This window comes from Triturus cristatus, chromosome 11 (assembly GCF_964204655.1).
Source record: "Triturus cristatus chromosome 11, aTriCri1.1, whole genome shotgun sequence".
Lineage (NCBI taxonomy): Eukaryota > Metazoa > Chordata > Amphibia > Caudata > Salamandridae > Triturus > Triturus cristatus.
This window is the reverse complement of record NC_140594.1, coordinates 857,545,648-857,563,292: the sequence shown is the minus strand read 5'-3', so window position 1 is coordinate 857,563,292 and position 17,645 is coordinate 857,545,648. Positions and strand designations below refer to the sequence as shown.

The 17,645-nt window shown below is 45.9% G+C and overlaps 1 protein-coding gene across 4 annotated transcripts in view; it reads left to right on the top strand.

Moving 5' to 3' along the window:
• The window catches only part of INPP5D (inositol polyphosphate-5-phosphatase D), a 660,212-nt gene that overhangs the window by 488,730 nt on the left and 153,837 nt on the right, over positions 1-17,645 (top strand). For all 4 annotated transcript variants that reach the window (XM_085634688.1, XM_085634689.1, XM_085634687.1 and 1 more), the window contains exon 22: positions 3,340-3,427. In XM_085634688.1, the coding sequence (XP_085490814.1) occupies positions 3,340-3,427 (88 nt within the window). The remainder of the gene's footprint in view (positions 1-3,339; positions 3,428-17,645) is intronic.

The following is a 17,645-nucleotide window of genomic DNA, read 5'->3' as shown; positions in this document are numbered from 1 at the left end:
CCGTAATTGTGTATTTAGTAATTCTCACAGCCATGCCACTGTCCTTTGAAGGACCAATCCTATGTTGTTTACATGAAGCCCTTTACTAAAATGTTTTATCCTAAAAACTGAAAAATTAATTTTAAATAAATGAAGCTTGCTTGTACTACTACGCATACAATGTTTACCTTTGCCTTTTAATAAGGGATGTGAAACTAGCATCTGGTTGTCTTAACCAGAGGCAGCGGCAAACCAGACTTTACCACGCATCCATTACCATGCATTGCCTTTACCACGTATCCATTACCACTCATTGCCTTTACCACGAATGTTTGTAGCACGCGTATGACTTTATCACACATGCCTTTACAACATAACACGTAGATACTTTTGTCTCCCACAGCCATGTGATAGACAAGGGTGTCCCCCATTGTTCTATTCTAAACCCCACACTTTTCAATCTGTACGTGGAACCTCTAGCTAGAGTGATCAGATAGTATGGCTTCGACACTGTGTCATATGGTGACGATACACAACTACTAATCACGCTAGGCCCAGATCCAACGGACACCAAACTCCGATTTATGAAGTGCATGACTAACATTCACATCTGGATGCAAACTAATCATCTGCAACTTAACACCAGCAAGACGGAAATCATCCTCTTTGGCAAAGCTCAAACCCTGTGGTCGAGTGATTAGTGGCCTCCCAATCTTGTCCATCTCCCAAGTCGGTGGTTCATAATCTTGGGGTGATGATTGATAACAACCTCTCCATGACAGACCATTTTAATCATGTAGCGGGCATTTGCTATGGACTAATGTGCAGACTTCGTAAGATCTTCCAATGGGTTCCAATGGCATCTCGGATGTCGCTGGTCCAAGGATTTATCATCAGTCGGCTAGATTATGGAAACGCCCTAATGGCCTCCATTATTGCAGAGCTTCTCACCAAACTACATGTGCTACAAAACACAGCTGCTAGACTTATATTAAATGTACCCTCCTGATCCCTCTCGACACCAAGTTGGAGAGCTGTCCACTGGCTTCCCATCAGAAAACGTATACTCTTTAAGATCAACTGCCTGGTCCACAAAACCATCTATGGGAACGGACCACGTTACAAACCTACCAGAACCCTCAGGTCCTCCAACAAACATCGTCGTATACCTTTTAAGATCTGTACCGCCAGGAATGGCAGGAGATCTTTTTCATATTTTGCCCCCACCCAGTGGAACTTGCTCCCTTTGCATCTACGTATGGAAACCAACCACAGAAAATTTCGTAAGATTCTTAAAACCTGGCTGTTCTGATCTCTCCTCTCCCTGTCGGCTCCCTTTGCTCTTTTCCCTTCATGTTCTTGTGTTTAGGCTAGTGCTTTGAGACCCTTGGGTGACGTGCACTTAGCACATATGATATGATATGATATATGATAATGGTAATTGTATATATAAGGTTAGTGGTTTATGGGTGGGTAAGGTTATAGGGTGGTATGGGTGATTTTAAGGTTTAGGGGAGGGAAAGGGAATTGGGTGCTAAGGGTGTTTTTAGGATTTAAGGGTGGGTAAGGGCAGTGGTTGCTCCTCTGCTAAGGCGAGGAGCGTCACCCCACTGCTCGCTGAGCGAGCAATTAAAAACTGAAAAATAAAATGATAATAACGTTATTATCATTTTATTTAAACTACTGGCTCAGTTGGTTGGGGGCGTGCAGGGCTGGCCTGTTTAGTGGCTGGGGGAGTGGTAGGCACTTCGTAAATGCACATGAGATTTTGGCCAGCCATCTCAGGCTGGTCAAATCATCATGCGCACTTTGCATGTTCTCCACCCAGGCTGCATTACAGCCTGTGTTGAGAACATGCCCATGGTGCCATTACCTGTCTGAGCACTGAACCACAGCCTTCAGACCAATCACAGTGCTGCATTGCAGCGTTGTCATGGGCTATGGGGAGCCTGGGTGCTTTATGCTTCCACAGAAGCCAGGAAGAGAACAGAGGAGAGGTGCAGCCGGCCACGAGGCTGGCCGCATCCAGGTGAGTGGTTTATCAAAATTGTATTTTTAATTCCCCCCCTCACGCCTGTTCAGTAGCAGTTGCTACTAGGTAAGGGATTAGGGTGCTAAGGGTGGTTTTAGAGTTTAGGGGTGAGTAAGGGAATTAGGTGGTAAGGGTGTTTTTAGGTTTTAGGGGTGGGTAAGGGAATAGGGTGGTAAGATTGCAAAAAAGGTGGCCCATGCGTGATTCCCCCATAAATAAAATATGTATTTTTAAAAAGTTGGGCGTTCCCCAATTAAAAGAAATATGTTATATAGGGGTTTTATTTACCTTAGATATACTTTCCTTGCATTGTAAAAGCATACGTGGTGAAGGCATGTGCGTGGTAAAGGCTTTGGCGACAGCGGCATTATGTAGTAAAGATTGCATAGTAAAGGCACGTGTGATTATATCATGCAGCCCGGCAGCATGCATGGGTGGATGGCTCAAAGATGCTTGTAATTTAAAACCCTCAAAATAGAATTTATGCCTCTTACTCCAAACTCAAATAATGAGGAAAGACATTGAATAAAGTCTGTTGGAGACTCAGGTGTTAATCCTAAAAATGGCAACTCTCTTTCCTTTATCCTGGATGAAAATCTCTGCTTGACTCCCCTACGAAGTCGCAAATTGTCTAGATTTCACCTGCAGCAACCCAAACGCTTCAGACACCTCATATCCAAGTGAGAACTTCAAGTAGTAGTTGAGTCACTATTTTTATCGTATCTGGAATATGGCGGTGTCCTACTAACTGGCGCCCCAAAAACTAGGATGGCTTCTCTAGGTTCCATTCCTGACAAAATCAAAGGAATCTGACAACATCAGCTCTGGCCTCACATTAAGTAAATGATTGCCCATCAAGAACCGCTGTTTCTTTAAAATAGCTGGCCTTACCTGTAAAGCACTGAAACTCACCACACCGGAACACCTTAAACAAAAACTCAAACCCGCATGTGTATCCCACGACATCAGAAGATTTGACAAGGTCACCCACGAAATCCCAATTTTGAAGAAAAGTGCAAGCACACTTATGAAGTCCCTCTCTGCAATGCTGCCTATACTAACTGTTTATCTAAAAAGATCCAATATGACACCTACAAATGCAACTAATTTACTTTTGTTCACAAAATATGTGTATCTTGATAGGTATTTCCTGATCCATTACCCGATTAGCCCATTTCTTTACGTCGTCAGGGCATACGTTTTACGGTTAACCTTTTGTTGATGTTCATTAGTATCGGCATTCATTCTCATGGGCAGTTATTTGTTTGAGACCCCCACACATGCATACAGAAATGAACTTGCCTGACTACTCTCTTTCTTTATTGCAGCTTACACCAATTATTTCAGATCTCGGGTACCTACTGGACCAGCACATCCTGGTGTGCATCAAGTCTTCAGACAGCGATGAGTCCTACGGTAAGCTTCCATCTTGCTTAGGAATCTGCCAATATTTTGACCATTGAGTTCAATTTGTCTGTCTTGGTTGTTCTTTATAGCTGCTAGAAGTCTTACCGCACTATGGAAAGCAACAAGCTTTACTTTATCTATTGAGACAGAAAACCTTTCATGGGCAGTCATCTCTTGACTTGAAAGATCTACTTCTTGAGGGAGGGTAGATCAAACTTTGTCGTTTGCAGCAAGTTTTCATCAAAGAATGTGACAGATGCGTTTCAGTAGAGTCCACGGGGCATATGTACAAGCCCCTTGGGCTGCCTGTGTGTCACCTTTTTTGCCCCACCGGAGACACAGTGTGGTGCTCCGTATTTACAAGGCCACTTAAAGCCTCCACGCGTGGCTTTTCGTGGCCTTGTAAATACGGCCACTTTTCACGCAGCACTTTGGGTGAAAGGGGCATTTCATTTACAACATTTTGTAAACCTGGGAATTTGTCAGAATCCTAGGCCTCCCCAGGGAAGGTATTAGGAGGTGCAACAAGGAGAAATACTTTTATTTCTCCTAGTTTTTTTCTCTTTCGATGCATGCTGCATTCTGCAGCACACATAGAAAGAGGAAAACACCACTTATGATTGTTTTTGTGCAGGAAGGTGTCCCTTCCTGAACAAAAACAATCTCCCTTAAAATGCAGACACTCTTGCACCATTCTTGCACCATGGCACAAGTGTGCCTGCATTAGCGCATTGCAGCCAATTGTGTGCCAGCGCAAGGGAACACACAGGGACGCAACATATTGTTGTAAATATGACGCATCCCTGTGCTTTGAAAGTGACGCAGCAATTAGCTCACAGTGCTGCGTTGCGTCACTTTCTTGTAAATATGCCCCCATCACTAATTGATTTGCGCCCTTTACGACTTTCAACAGTGGGGAAATTCAGTCCCCCATTGGACCACAAACAGGGATACTGGTCTCCCAGGAATACCTAAGTATGTGCGCGAGTTCAAATCAGAAAAGGTGGACTCCCTTCAAAGGAAAATACGATCCTGGGAGCTATTTTGTAGAGAACTAACAGAGTACAAACACAATTATCGGCTGTTAGCCCCTACTCCTTCCTGTTTTCAATGTATACAAGTTTGTTTCACTTATAGGCGCGATTGGAGATGAAAGCTAGTGACCCAGATCAATAGAACGCACCTTTTACACCCTGGAGAACTCTTTCCTTCTCGGGGAAGGACTGACCAGGAAGCTCATTCAGTGGCGTATTGTGGGATTTTTTACATGACCTCATTGCACCAATATGGCTCTTCTCATTTCACATCATGTCATTTCACATCGTGCGCAGTACTGCATAGGCGAGTGGAAGACGTTCACATGTTGTTCTTAAGTATTCACAAAGAAAATCTGCTTTCCATCGAATGCGTTTACGGAAAAAAGATATGTCCTTCAAGAGCACAATATTCGTATTTCTATTTACTTAGGATCAACCTAGCTATTTCGACTTGGGGAATGTTCACACTACGGGCAGATTTATCAACATTTTGCGATGTGTTTGCGTCACACAAGTGATGCAAACAGGCACAAAATATATATATTTATTTAATTATTTATTTTCCAGCACAAAACAAGTTTTGCGCTGGAACAGGGCTAAAAGTAAAACAAAGTAGCTCAAAGCACTGTTTTTTGTTGCCTATCTTCAAGGGGATGTTACATGGGCATTCCCATTCAACCTCCCATGCTTTTTGACGCAAATCCCTATCTACCAAAAATAGGAGACAGGGTTTTGCTTAAAAAATTAACCCTGTTTGAAATCCGGCATTAAAAGGAGAACTGTTTTCATTTCTCCTTTCTTTTCTGACTTTGCATGTGTGCTGCACTGTACAGCACACTACTAGGTAGGAAATGTTTTAAAAGTTATCGAGGCATAGTATTTTGTACTGGAAGGGAACCCTTCCTGTACAAAGCCTATGCTAGCCTCTTGCATGCTCCCTTGCTCTCTGGCGCAAAGGTGGGTGTGTGGCGCATGGCAGCAAAATTCTGTGCCGGCACTAGGGAGAGGGGAAGACAGTGCCATATCTCTGTAGATTTAGCGCTACTGCTCCCTCCCTGTCGCATGTGTCAGTGCAGCATTTTTGGCCGCTGCACTGAGTCACATTTTGATAAATCAGGTCCTACATATTTTATAAACACACAACTGCTGTTCCATTTTTTGGAGGAGTTTTATTGCTACAGTATGCAGCACAGCACTGCCAGACATCCTGGTTAAATACAACTTAAACAAATCTACAATCTATGACATCTACAATCTACAAAACAATATTTGGAAGCGTAAGTTCCGGCACTGTAAAATTATGCAATTTGTTCATAGCTGTTTCAAGTTCCCTTGTCTGTTCGCCAATATGGAAACTGAGTGCCCAACCCATAGATCCAGGAGGGCCGGATTCATCCTAGAATCTGTGGATAACAAAAATGTTAATAATTTTCATTTAGATTATTTTGTGACTGTATGTGGAACACATGACATGGATCTGTTGTTACTCGTGGGCCTGTGTTTCTCACAATACTGGTGTCAATCTGACACTTTTGGGATCTTTGACTCTTTGTGACACTTTTCATCACTGGACTATAGGCATCCCATGATTACAGGCCCTATGAGTCTTCTAGTAGTAAAGTGATGGTGACAGGCTGAAAGGTGTTTTTAGTGATTGCAAGTAATAAGTATAGTTATTCTAAGAACCATTGTTGTTTAAAGTCACAGTAGCCACTACACACAGGTTTACTAACATTTCTGTTGTCTTTCTTTTCTCGCTCCCCCGCTAGTTTGAGATTTGCACTGACCCCACTATTTCTTTTTCCAAGTGTAAACGCTGCCCACATTTCATGCTGACCATATTACAGGGTTGAAATTATTGTGTCTTGCAAACACTATTTGTGGGTGTCTATGTAGTATCTAGGATACCGGGGGGTTCCACTATGGAACCCATGGAAGAACATTGGTCAGTTGGTGGTGACCTCGGTACTGTATGGTCGCTATCTACCTGTTCCCCAACAAACCACATATCTCTCCGTACTTGATGCGTAGTGCCTTACTACAGTGTCCAGTGGATATATACCTGTGGTATCCTATCCTATGGTGTCATCTTGGCTGCTCTCATCTGTAATGTACATCATGGCCAGTTCTGGAACCCTGCATGGTTTCCTTGGTGTTGGAATGTGCAGACCTTGAAGGGCTAGTACTGATCTGTGAGGAGAAGAGACAAGGCACTCTGGATGGTTGAGGCTTATATTGAGGATTACTGAATAAACTCTTTCTGGGTGTTATCTTCTGTTTTTTCGCGGAGTACCATTCTTACAATACTCTTCTCAAATGATCATACACAGCAGCAGAATGTTGACGGTATATTTTATGGGTATATGCAGCTATCCACCTAGCATGCTTTTTCAGGAAATCTAAATGTATATTATTGTTTTTGATAGTGCTAACACTGCCCTAGCATTGTTTCAGAGAGCGTTGAGAAAGGAACGGAGATATAGTAGCCTTAGTGGAGGGTCAAGGTAGTCCCCAGTCTGAATGCCTTTCTGAAAAGGCCTTCAGCTCTTTTCTGCATTTCCAAAGGATGGTGGACACCTTTCTGTGGGTTGCAAGTAGCAAACAATACAGTTGTTGGAGGCTGACCTTAGGTGATATAGCCTAGATATACAATGTAACACTTTGTCATTTAGGATGGAAATAGACTGAGGCATGTGACATTACAAATATTAGCAAGCATTGGCAAAGTCAATAGGTCTTTCTTTAATATGTTAAAACCTAAAAGCACAGCCGTGCACAAATGCACTGTGCCTGAAACCAGGCCTACTGACTTTGATAGTGCTTGTGAGAATTGAAGGAAGATGGAGGCCCAGCACTTTCTTTCGAACTTCTGACTTGAGAAGGTGTGTGGAGAGATGAAAGTTAGATGAAACTTTGGTAATGACTGATGGCTCAATCTGTTGTTCGTCAACTGTCGCAAAAAGCATGGCTACTTCACTGGAAGTGTTGTCATGACACACAGCAAATATCATTTGAGGCAGTCAAGCTGATCACTGATGTGTAAATTAATAATAGGGTGCTGTGACCATTCTTGGAGCAGCAATGTGAGAGTAAACCACCCCTAGTTTCTTTTCCCTCTCTTTTTTCCATTTCTATATTTTGTTCTTCTGTGAATGCAGGATTTTACTTTCATGGGGACTGCAAGGGTATTCTGCCACTGTATCAAGCCTTTATGTTCACATGCAATAATAGGATGTCCACAACATTACCACCATGATATACATATTGCCAAGGTGTGTAGATGTGGAGTTAAGAATAGCAACTGCAGTTTCCTATTTGCACTAACATTGACAATATATTAGAATATTGGAATGTTAAGCGCTCCATTGAAGATAGTTGAGTGCCTCGGGCTTCTAATGGCTGGTAGAAGCCCAGAGCATCAACATTCCAATGTTTGTTCATAGCTGTTGCTGTGAACAAAGGCCTCACAGAGCCCGAGGGGATTTCAACCCCTTCAGGCTCCGTGAGGCCTTTCTTTTACAAATTGTAACATTCTGCCCCACAGGGGCAGAATGTTCTAATAGCCTTAGAGCCATTAAGGGCCGCTCTCTTGCTGAAGGCCCTTGTCTTCGGCTCGGGCCTTTAATGCTGGAGCAGGCCTTTAATGGCCGGTAGAGCTGGCTACGTCGGACTCTAAGTCTATATTGGTGATTGACATTATGGATACTATTTTACTGCAGGTCGAAATATAAAGAGATCTTGATATTTTGACTGAAAGCCATTGGGAGGAGACAGAGGCTTCTCTTTCTATCAGTGGCGGAGGATTCCTCCATCTGGATGCTTCTGGGGGGAAGAAAAAGGATGAGATCTGGAGATGGGCAAAGCAGGGAACTTGGGAATTTGTGAGAGTAGGATAAACAAGAAAAGGTCAAAGGATCAAGAGGGTATGGGTCTTTAGACAAAGACATTAAGTTGGTACTCTTAAGATAACATTTGGCTGATTGCACAAAGATCTGTCATCATTTGGTTGAAGTAAACGGACTGAATAATAGGCCTAAAATCAGGTCGATTGTGTTAATCTCCCAGATACCCCTAGGGGTGACAGTGTTGCGCTTTACAAATGCTGTTTGATTTACTGATTGATTAATTTTACAAAAGAGAAAGTTTAGTATATATTTCATACAAGAAACACATATTCCCAGTTACATAAAGAGTAGCTTTGATACATTTAGATCTGCTGGATTTGATCAGCCATCCTAGATGGAGATTAACTATATATAAAAAGCAGAGTTAGGCTGAGATCGATTTTTCTGATATTCAGAGACATAGGGTGGTTTGAAACTTCTGCTCATCATCTGTCCATTTGATTAACCAACGATTCTCCAAGATGATGAAACCAAACAGGGAAAATTCAATCGGTATTTAAGGGTCTAGATGAACAAGGGCCTGATGAACTAATATTTCAAATAAGAAATCGTAGATTGCTGCAAATTCCAAATTGCAATTTTTTTATTTGGAATGTATTTTTATGGATTCAGTAGAAGTGGTTGAAATTTGTGTACCGGCTTCAACTGAATGCATTGGTATTTTATGAAGCAACCTATGTATCAATAGGTTGATTCACAAAATAGCAAATCGTAGTGGGTCACTACTTGACCTACCTCATTAATATACATGAGGAAGGCTGCAAATTGTAACCCACTACAATTGCCTCGAACCACACCATGGTGGCCGGTCAGGATCAGCAGACCACCACGTCTATGATTGCTTTTAAATAAAGCAATCTTTTTTTTTAGAGAAGCTCATTTTTCTGTGATGCGTAAAAAAAAGTTATAACCATTTTTTGGAGTAGGTAGTAGTCCAAGGGTCCTAAAAATGTTTTTGTCTGCATTCACAAAAGGGGAGGGGTACCTTAGGGACCCAATTCCGTTTACGAATGGTTACCACCTCCTTGGATTTGGTGATAAAATATTAATATTTTGCGACTGGATTTCGGCCTCAAAACCTGAATACATAAGTTAAAGAATCAGTATTTGGAAGGGGTGCCCTTTACACGCGCCTTCCAAATAGCAATTCTGCATTTACTCACAATGCTAAAGTGTGATTCGGTAATGTGTTACTGAATTATAATTTGGGGTTTTAACATCAAACTGCTAATTTGCAGTGGCAAAGGCTCCGATTTGAGCTTTGCAACCTTAAAATTGCTTTGTACGTCAGGCCCAAAGTTTCTTACTTTGATTAATGCTCTTTCTGGTGGATATTCTATCCAACCACAGATCCCTCACCTTGTGACTATGCCCAGTCACCAGAATGGATCCAGGAAATTCTCGACAACCGTTCCTGTTCACAGACATGTGGCACCATTGGCCTATATCTCAACTCTGTGCCACTTCCGGACATGATAACACAAAAAATTCAGATTAGAGCTTCCTCTGTGTCTGACATCAGTTTATGGCATGAAAATGTTCATACCATCATTCATGAAGCAAGACAAATCAAAGATATTGACAGTGTGCACAGGCTAACTTGGATACTCATTACCTCTGGAAATTTCACTCCACAGAAAAGAAAGGAAGGCAGGCAGTGAGAAATGTGTGGTCAAATAGAGGATTGTCCAGAAAGAGTGTTACCAAGGGAAAGTAACTTGTCCTTCTGACTGCAGAGATCACTCTTTATGAATCAATGACTACACAGTGCCACCAGATGGAACTGGGTCTGAGGAATGGATTTTACACCAGGAAGTCCTGCTGGAGCAAGAGGGCAAAATGACCCTCCAGGCAGGCTTAAGAATCAATGTAGAAGTCATTTTGAAACAAATTAGAGGAAAATTACCTGACTCAATGGGCTTTGGAAGGAGAGGCTCAAGCTTATTTTCACTGGAATCATCCCATCTATGGAATTTCTCTTAAAGAGTGTGTTGGACATGTGGGCGTGGACAGGCTACAGACCAAGATGGCCGCGTAGCGCTGGAGCTCTGCCATTCGTCTCAACATCCTTTCCGCCATCCGCCCTTAAAGCTAGCCATCCTGGCCACTGGCGACCTGTAGGAGTGACTGCTGGGCTGCGGAGGGCTTTCCAGTCACTCCGGTGCTGCCTATTGCCCGAGATCCGTACGATTTCGCCGACGGCGGCCTCTGGAGCCACGCGATCCCGAAGGGTACAGCTGCGCCCCATGAGGCCTTTTTAAACCCCAAGACCAGCGTTGACGAGGCGGCCGACATCCATCCTGTGGCTGGTGCCCTGTCCCGGCCGCTGTTGGGGCCTTTGGAGGCGGACTCTGCCCGTGACGCAGTGACAGCGAAGGCCCGGCAATCGGGCGGCCTCTGCTGAAGTGCAGAGTGAATGCTGGAGTACAGGCTGTGCATCCCCACTCCCTCCCTGTGACCCACCGGATGACTGCACTTGCGGGTAAGTGCTCCTGACTTGCTCCCTGAGGCCCCGCGGTGTCAGGGGCCACGGGTGAGCCTGGGGGCGTCTCTGACCCACAGGGGTACATAGCAGGGGGACCAGTACCTTGGGGACATAGCTGGAGACGGGCTCATCGGCTGGTGAAGTGCCCGGTCCCCAGTGAATACAGCAGCCGCATTTAGAGAGACCCCCAGTCTGCTTTTGGAAACAAGGGCTGTTTGTGATCTCCCCCTTCGCACAATTGGCCCCTGGCTACAATTGTTGTCCAGGCGCCATAGTGGCCCACACAATTACCTGATATTACTTGATGGCACACTCCGCTGCAGCACTGAACCCCACTGACAGAGTTTTACTGCGCCATGGTCCGTAAAGATCCCAAACAACGGATCTTACAATTTGCTAAATCCAGTGTCGCGCAGGGAGGCACTGACACTAATATGGCTGAGGGTGGCCAGGAGTCTGCCCCGGTGGGGCCTTCATCGACCAGTTCAGATACACTGATGGTAGAGCTATGGGCAGACTTCAAGGCACTGGATGGGTGCTTTGATGTCCTTGAAAAGCGGCTGAACAATATGGGCGCCAGATTAGATGGTCATGATCGCCACTTAGATGTTGCGGAGGGGAGGGTTTCTGAACTGGAGGATGGGGTTGCACAATCCCTCAAGCGGCTGCATCGGGTGGAGAAGATTTTAAAATCAGTTGCATGAAAAATGAGGACTTAGAGGTCAGGAGCAGACGCAACAATATACACATTTTTGGGGCTGCTGAGTCAACAAATACTGGCCGCATGGACACCTTTGTTGAAACCCTGCTTGTGGCCCTCTTTGGTCGGGATGCCTTTACTTCACCTTCCTAGTGGCGAGAGCGCACTGTACGCTTGGGCCTAAACCAATTCCTGGTGCTCCACCCCATCTTATACTAGCTCGCCTCCTGTATTACCATGACAGAGACACTGCGCTTCGCTTGGCCCGTGACGTGGGCATACTAACTCTGTGTGAGGAGGCCCCAAACATAACACGTCGATTACCCGAGTCGGCCTGACAAACCAGCCGAAATAGCTTACCCGTGGTGAAGAGCCTTGCTACATCCCGAAGCATGTCAGTAACTCTCACGATGGTGACCTCTCCCCCTTGCTCTCTGCCCGGGCTGGGTCTTTACGCACCCGTAACGGAGGCAAAAGTAGGAGGGACTAACCTCGGATATGGTTCTACACGGCAGGTGAAAAGGACCACAGAGACGGGTAACGGGCGCGTACGTGCCGGAGTGGGGAAGAAGTGGAGAGAGAGCGAGGACGCAGGCAGGGAGGACGAGGAGGAGCGGAGCGGAGAGGACGAGGTGGAGCGGAGCGGAGAGGACGTGGAGGAGCGGAGTATCGAGGACGAAATCCGCGACGAGGACGAGACGTGGTGCGAGGACTGGTGGTCCCCACAGGAGGAGGCTGGAGAGCGGCAGCAACTCGGGAGAGTTGCGGCGGAACCGGTGAGTAGCCGAGAGTAGGGGAAAACAGGCACAGGGTGGCGGGAGGTCTGAAGGTGCATAACGGGGTGGTGGGAGGTCTGGGGAGCACCGTGAAGTTTTGTGTGTGTATTGTTCCTTCCTCACTGCACAAACCTCCTGAGCGATTGCACCCTCATGCCTAAAGGAAAGTTCTGGTGCTTTCATATCTGCTTAGATTGTCATTGTGCACGTTAATGCCCAAACGATCCCTACACAAACCTCCTTCCCTCACGAAAACCACTTGCACTGACCAGTTGATAAATTCCCTAATACTACACATCACCGACCGGGTGTGGGGGCAGAACCAGGGTTGCCTGCGGGCAAGATATCTCAGAGTCACTGATGGTTCCTTGTTTCTCTTCTCTCATATGAGTCTCCCTGGGAGAACCACTCAGCCCATCGAAGAACCAACATTCTCCGAACGCAACCCAGACCCACAGGAACAGGAGGAGACCCAGAGAACCTACCAAGAATCCCCAAGGACAAAACCTAAAGACCTTTCTCCCACCTTGTTAATAAAAAAAACACCGACTGGCTCATTACATAGCCGAGCTCCGTGAGACGTTTGGCCTTGTTAATGTCTGGCGTAGCTGTAGGCCCCGGGACTCAGTGTATACGCATTATTCCACTCAGCATTACACCTGGCCGATACTTGACCTCTGGTTGGTGACACCGAACCTGGCTGCTTGGTATAAAAACACCCTTCATCTCCCTAGGACTCTCACCGATCATTCCCCTGTAACACTTTCACTCACGGTCCCAAGGCCAGAGAGCTGCGAGCGACAATGACGATTTCCTAGCCAGGCCTTGCAAGATGAGCTTTTTCGTTCAGAACTTAATGAGGCCATTATAGAATATTTGGACATCGATAAAGGTTCTGTACAATCCTCGGCTACCCTCTGGTAGGCTTTTAAAGCATATGCGTGCGGGGGTCTGCATTTCTAAACATGCCGGGGTGTTACGTGACCTGCAGCGTACTCTATCTGACATCGAGAAGAGACAGGCTGAGCTGGATCAGCAACAGCAGGCGGGTCATGATGCGTCTCAACAGGGCCGACGGTTAACGCTTTTGTATGAGTTCAAGGAGGTGGTTGAGCGCGAGGCACACTTTCTTGGCAAATACGCCATAGCACGCAGGTATGGAGAGGGAGACAGGCCGGGCCGCACACTGGCCCGACTGTTGCGACCATCAGTCGGTAATTCCTACATAGCAAGCTTGAGATCATCACAAGGGGAGATTCTGACAAGCACTCCTGACATTCAGGGCGAGGTTCTTGATTATTACACACAACTATATACTACACGTGTGGCCCATACCGGTGCTGACCGAGATGCTTAAATGGGGGAAGTGGCAATAGTTTGGCTGGAAAAAGCCATGCAGCAATTTCTGGCGGAACCGTTCTCCTCAGAGGAGCTGATCAGCGATATAGACGCTATGTATAGTTAGACTGCCCCGGGTTTAGACGGATTCACGGGCTGCTTCTACAAAGCCTATAAAGATATTTTGGCTCCTTACCTCATAGAGATGTATAATGAGGCACTTGAAAGGAAAGAACTCCCCCCACTCTGCGAGAGGCGGTGATCGCTCTCCTACCCAAGCCAGGCAAGGACCTACTTTTATGTGGATCATACAGGCCACTGTCTCTCCTAAATTTGGATTATAAAATCCTGGCTAAAATGATAGCGATGTGACTTGCACTATTGTTAGACCGCATTATTTCCCCAGTACAGTCAGGCTTTGTGCCTCGAAGGTCTATTGCCCTTAATCTTCGCATCCTCTTCACCACTATTAATAGAATGGACCCATCCCTCCCAGCCGCCGCTGTGTTACTAGATACTGAAAAGGCCTTTGACTCCCTCGAATGGCCTTTTTTCCTGGCAGTAATGGGGAAGCTGGGGATGCCAAAGGGATTCATTGAGCTGGTCTCTCTGTTATACACCTCTCCCACGGCCAGGCTGAGACTTAATGGAACCTTGTCCTCTCAGTTTAGGTTAACACGGGGTACCAGACAGGGTTGTCCGCTTTCACCACTGTTTATTATCGCCATGGACCCATTGGTTAGACAGTTTCAGGAGAGACACCTGCATAGAGGCCTGCAGTTTACGACTGGTTCTCTTTTAGTCTCCTTATATGCGGATGATGTTATACTTTATGTCCATCGCCCCCAAGAAAATCTGGAACCGCTAATAAGAGAAATTATGAAGTTTGGTGAATATTCGGGTCTAGGCATAAACTGGGCCAAATTGGAAATTTTTCCTCTAACGACCGAATATGAATTCCTGTTGAAATGGTGCGCCGACACCACCTGGGATCTGGGGATACTACTACATGTTGAGGCTGCTCAAGTGGTGATGCTTAATTATGGTCCGGCCGTGCACACCCTAGAGCAACAGGTAGAACGTTGGATTAAGCTTCCCCTATCACTAGCGGGGAGGGTAGCGATTATAAAAATGGTTGTTCTTCCTAAATTTTTTATATCTGTTTCAAAACATTCCCATTCCCTTGCCCGAATGTTTTTTCAGTACACTCCGCACACATCTTATCCGGCTGGTTTGGGGTGGGAAGAGAGCCAGAGTCACCTGGGACACCTTGACACTACCATACGATAGAGCTGGGGGTTCCTGATTTTCAGATTTATTATTTGGCAGAGCATTGTAGTTATGCACACTTGTGGCATCATCCAGATGCACGAATCCCACATTTAAAGTTAGAAACGGACCTTGTAATCCCGACCCCATTAAAGACAATCCTACCCAAAGGGTTCCCTAGAGTCCCAAAAGACATCCAAACAGTGTCCACTACTAGCTTGGCATGGAGGAAACTCGCACAGCTAACAGGCAGCCACAAGTTATATTCCTCTGCGCTCCCCTTGCTTAACAACCCTTGTCTACCCGCCACCACAGAGAAACTAGTACAACGCACTCTAGTTACATATTCTCTAGACACTTGTGGTGAGTTGTTCTCAAACTGACACATTTTTCATTGCTCAGAAGATACTAGATTTAGTGAAGCCTAATTTATAGACCGCTTCCTACTTAATAGGCTCCGTTGCTCACTTCGGTCCTTGTTACCAGAGTTCCCTATTGAGCCGGAGTCATTCACACCCTTGACGCTGGTAATCTCTGATGCTGGGGGGGGGAGCATTTAATTTCCAAGTTAAACAGGGCTTGCATGCAACTTATGCCCATCAGGTACGCCAACATTCGCGAGATCTGGGAACGAGATTTGGGACATCCCATAGAAGACTCCGATTGGTCCTTCTGCTGTACCCAAATAAAAGAAGTCTCTCTAAATAGCCGCCAAAAGTTGATTAATTTTAAATTCTTGTGGCGAGCCTATATGTCCCCTGCCAAAGTTAATTCGATTGACCCATCTAGGTCGCATATCTGCCCCAAATGCAAAGCACATAATCCTGACTATGTCCACATGACCACTTGTGATAAGATTAGAGTGTTTTGGAGATCAGTATTTGTGATCCTTTCTAGGATGACGCATCTGGACCGACTCCCTACACCAGAAGTGGCCCTACTAGGCTAAGTTAAGAACATTTCCAAAACATTACGTCGTTACACTTCTCTTGCACTATTACTGGCTAAGCGGGAGATCGCACTACATTGGGGAGATAAATTTACGCCCACCTCAAAGGCATGGCTGAACAGTCTTGTTTATTGTAATACTAATGGGTAATTGTTCGCATCCACACTACCTGTCACATCGCGGCCCAAAGACATCTGGGGGCGCTTAAAGGACTATTTACAGGAATTCAGGTCTGCTTCCTCTCAACCTCCTCCTGGAGTTGTCCCAACCAATGTGGGCTGATCCCGTCCCCCGGCGTGGCCATCCAAAATGGATGATTGTAAAGGAGCCAATTGGTGCTTAGATAGCTCCTAAATTGCTGAATTGTAATGCCACTATATTTATGTTTACACTGACTGGTAATTTGGTATTGATTTATAATGTATCTACTTTCGACGTATGTCCTATTAAGCACTGTTTGTAATTGACCACAGGCAACAGATTCGCTATCCAAATTGTGGCAAACTGTAGATGAATGAAAAATGTTAAATAAAGTTTTTTTTTTAAAAGAGTGTGTTGGACATGGCCCTTCTTAGGGGAGTTCACCCCAAAACTTTTAGCTTTTTCCTCCTAGTCTTTACCGACTCTCATCGCATGACCTTAGACATCTGGGCACCTTCCCCCTGTACTGCAAAGGGAAGGTGCACGTGCCCACCTCACCCACATTGGGCAGGGGGTGCATACATGATGGAACCAGGTGCCATACCTCTGTGCGGCAAACTGACACACCACATACCCAGTGCGAGTACGGTACTGGCTAATAGTGGGACGTAGCACGGAGTGTCCCACCCACCGGATAGCCAGTTAACCCTGAATCAGGTCTGTTGTAGCAGGATGGTGGGGTACAATAGCCTCTGCCTAGGTTGGCATCACTTATGCCTCAGCTGACCCTGGATGGGTCGTCCCTTGATAATGGAGCACCCCGCAGGGAAGCACTGAAAGATGCAGGGGGAGTGGTAGGCTGAAGGCCAGGAGGGTACACGAGGTCAGGCCAGCCGTAGCAGGCCTGGAGTGCATAATCGCATACGTAAGGTGGGGCACCTGTCTCCAGCGGGTCTGGGCAGGGTGAGGTGCACGCATTCACACCTAAAGTGCTAGGGCCTGGGTAAGCCCAGGTGCCCGGCCTGCCACTGCCATCTGGGGTGTGCGCACGGACATCTATTGTGAGTAAACTCATAAGCAGCCTGCCATTACAGGCCACTGTATGTGCGCACCCGCACTGATGGTGCCCGTGATTGCATGTGCCGCCTGCCATAGCAGGCTGATGCGTGCACACTGACACCCGTTTAGTTAAACCTGTGTCTCGTCTGCCGTTGCGGATTCGGGTGGGCGCACTTTCCCCCCTGGTGCTGTGGACTGTGTCTCCAACCTCCCTTTGTAGGTCACTGTGCGCACAAGCGCACATGCGTCCAGGTAGTACGGAATACCTGTGTCTTTTCACTACCTATGAGGCTTGCTCTTCCCATAGGTTAACATGAGGAAGTAGTTGATATTACTTCGGGCTGCAATAGTGGATTGCAGTGGAGCTGCACCATGCCAAACCCTTTCCAATGGGAAAGTTTTTTTTGGCATAACTCGCTTAGAAATACCACTTATGGAATATGGACATTTCAATACTCTAAGGGCCAGATATATGACCATTCTAAATTGCGACTCGCATATTTTCCCTCAATTGCGAGTCGCAAATTGCGAATCGCATGTTGGAATGTACAACAGTGTCAGAGACACT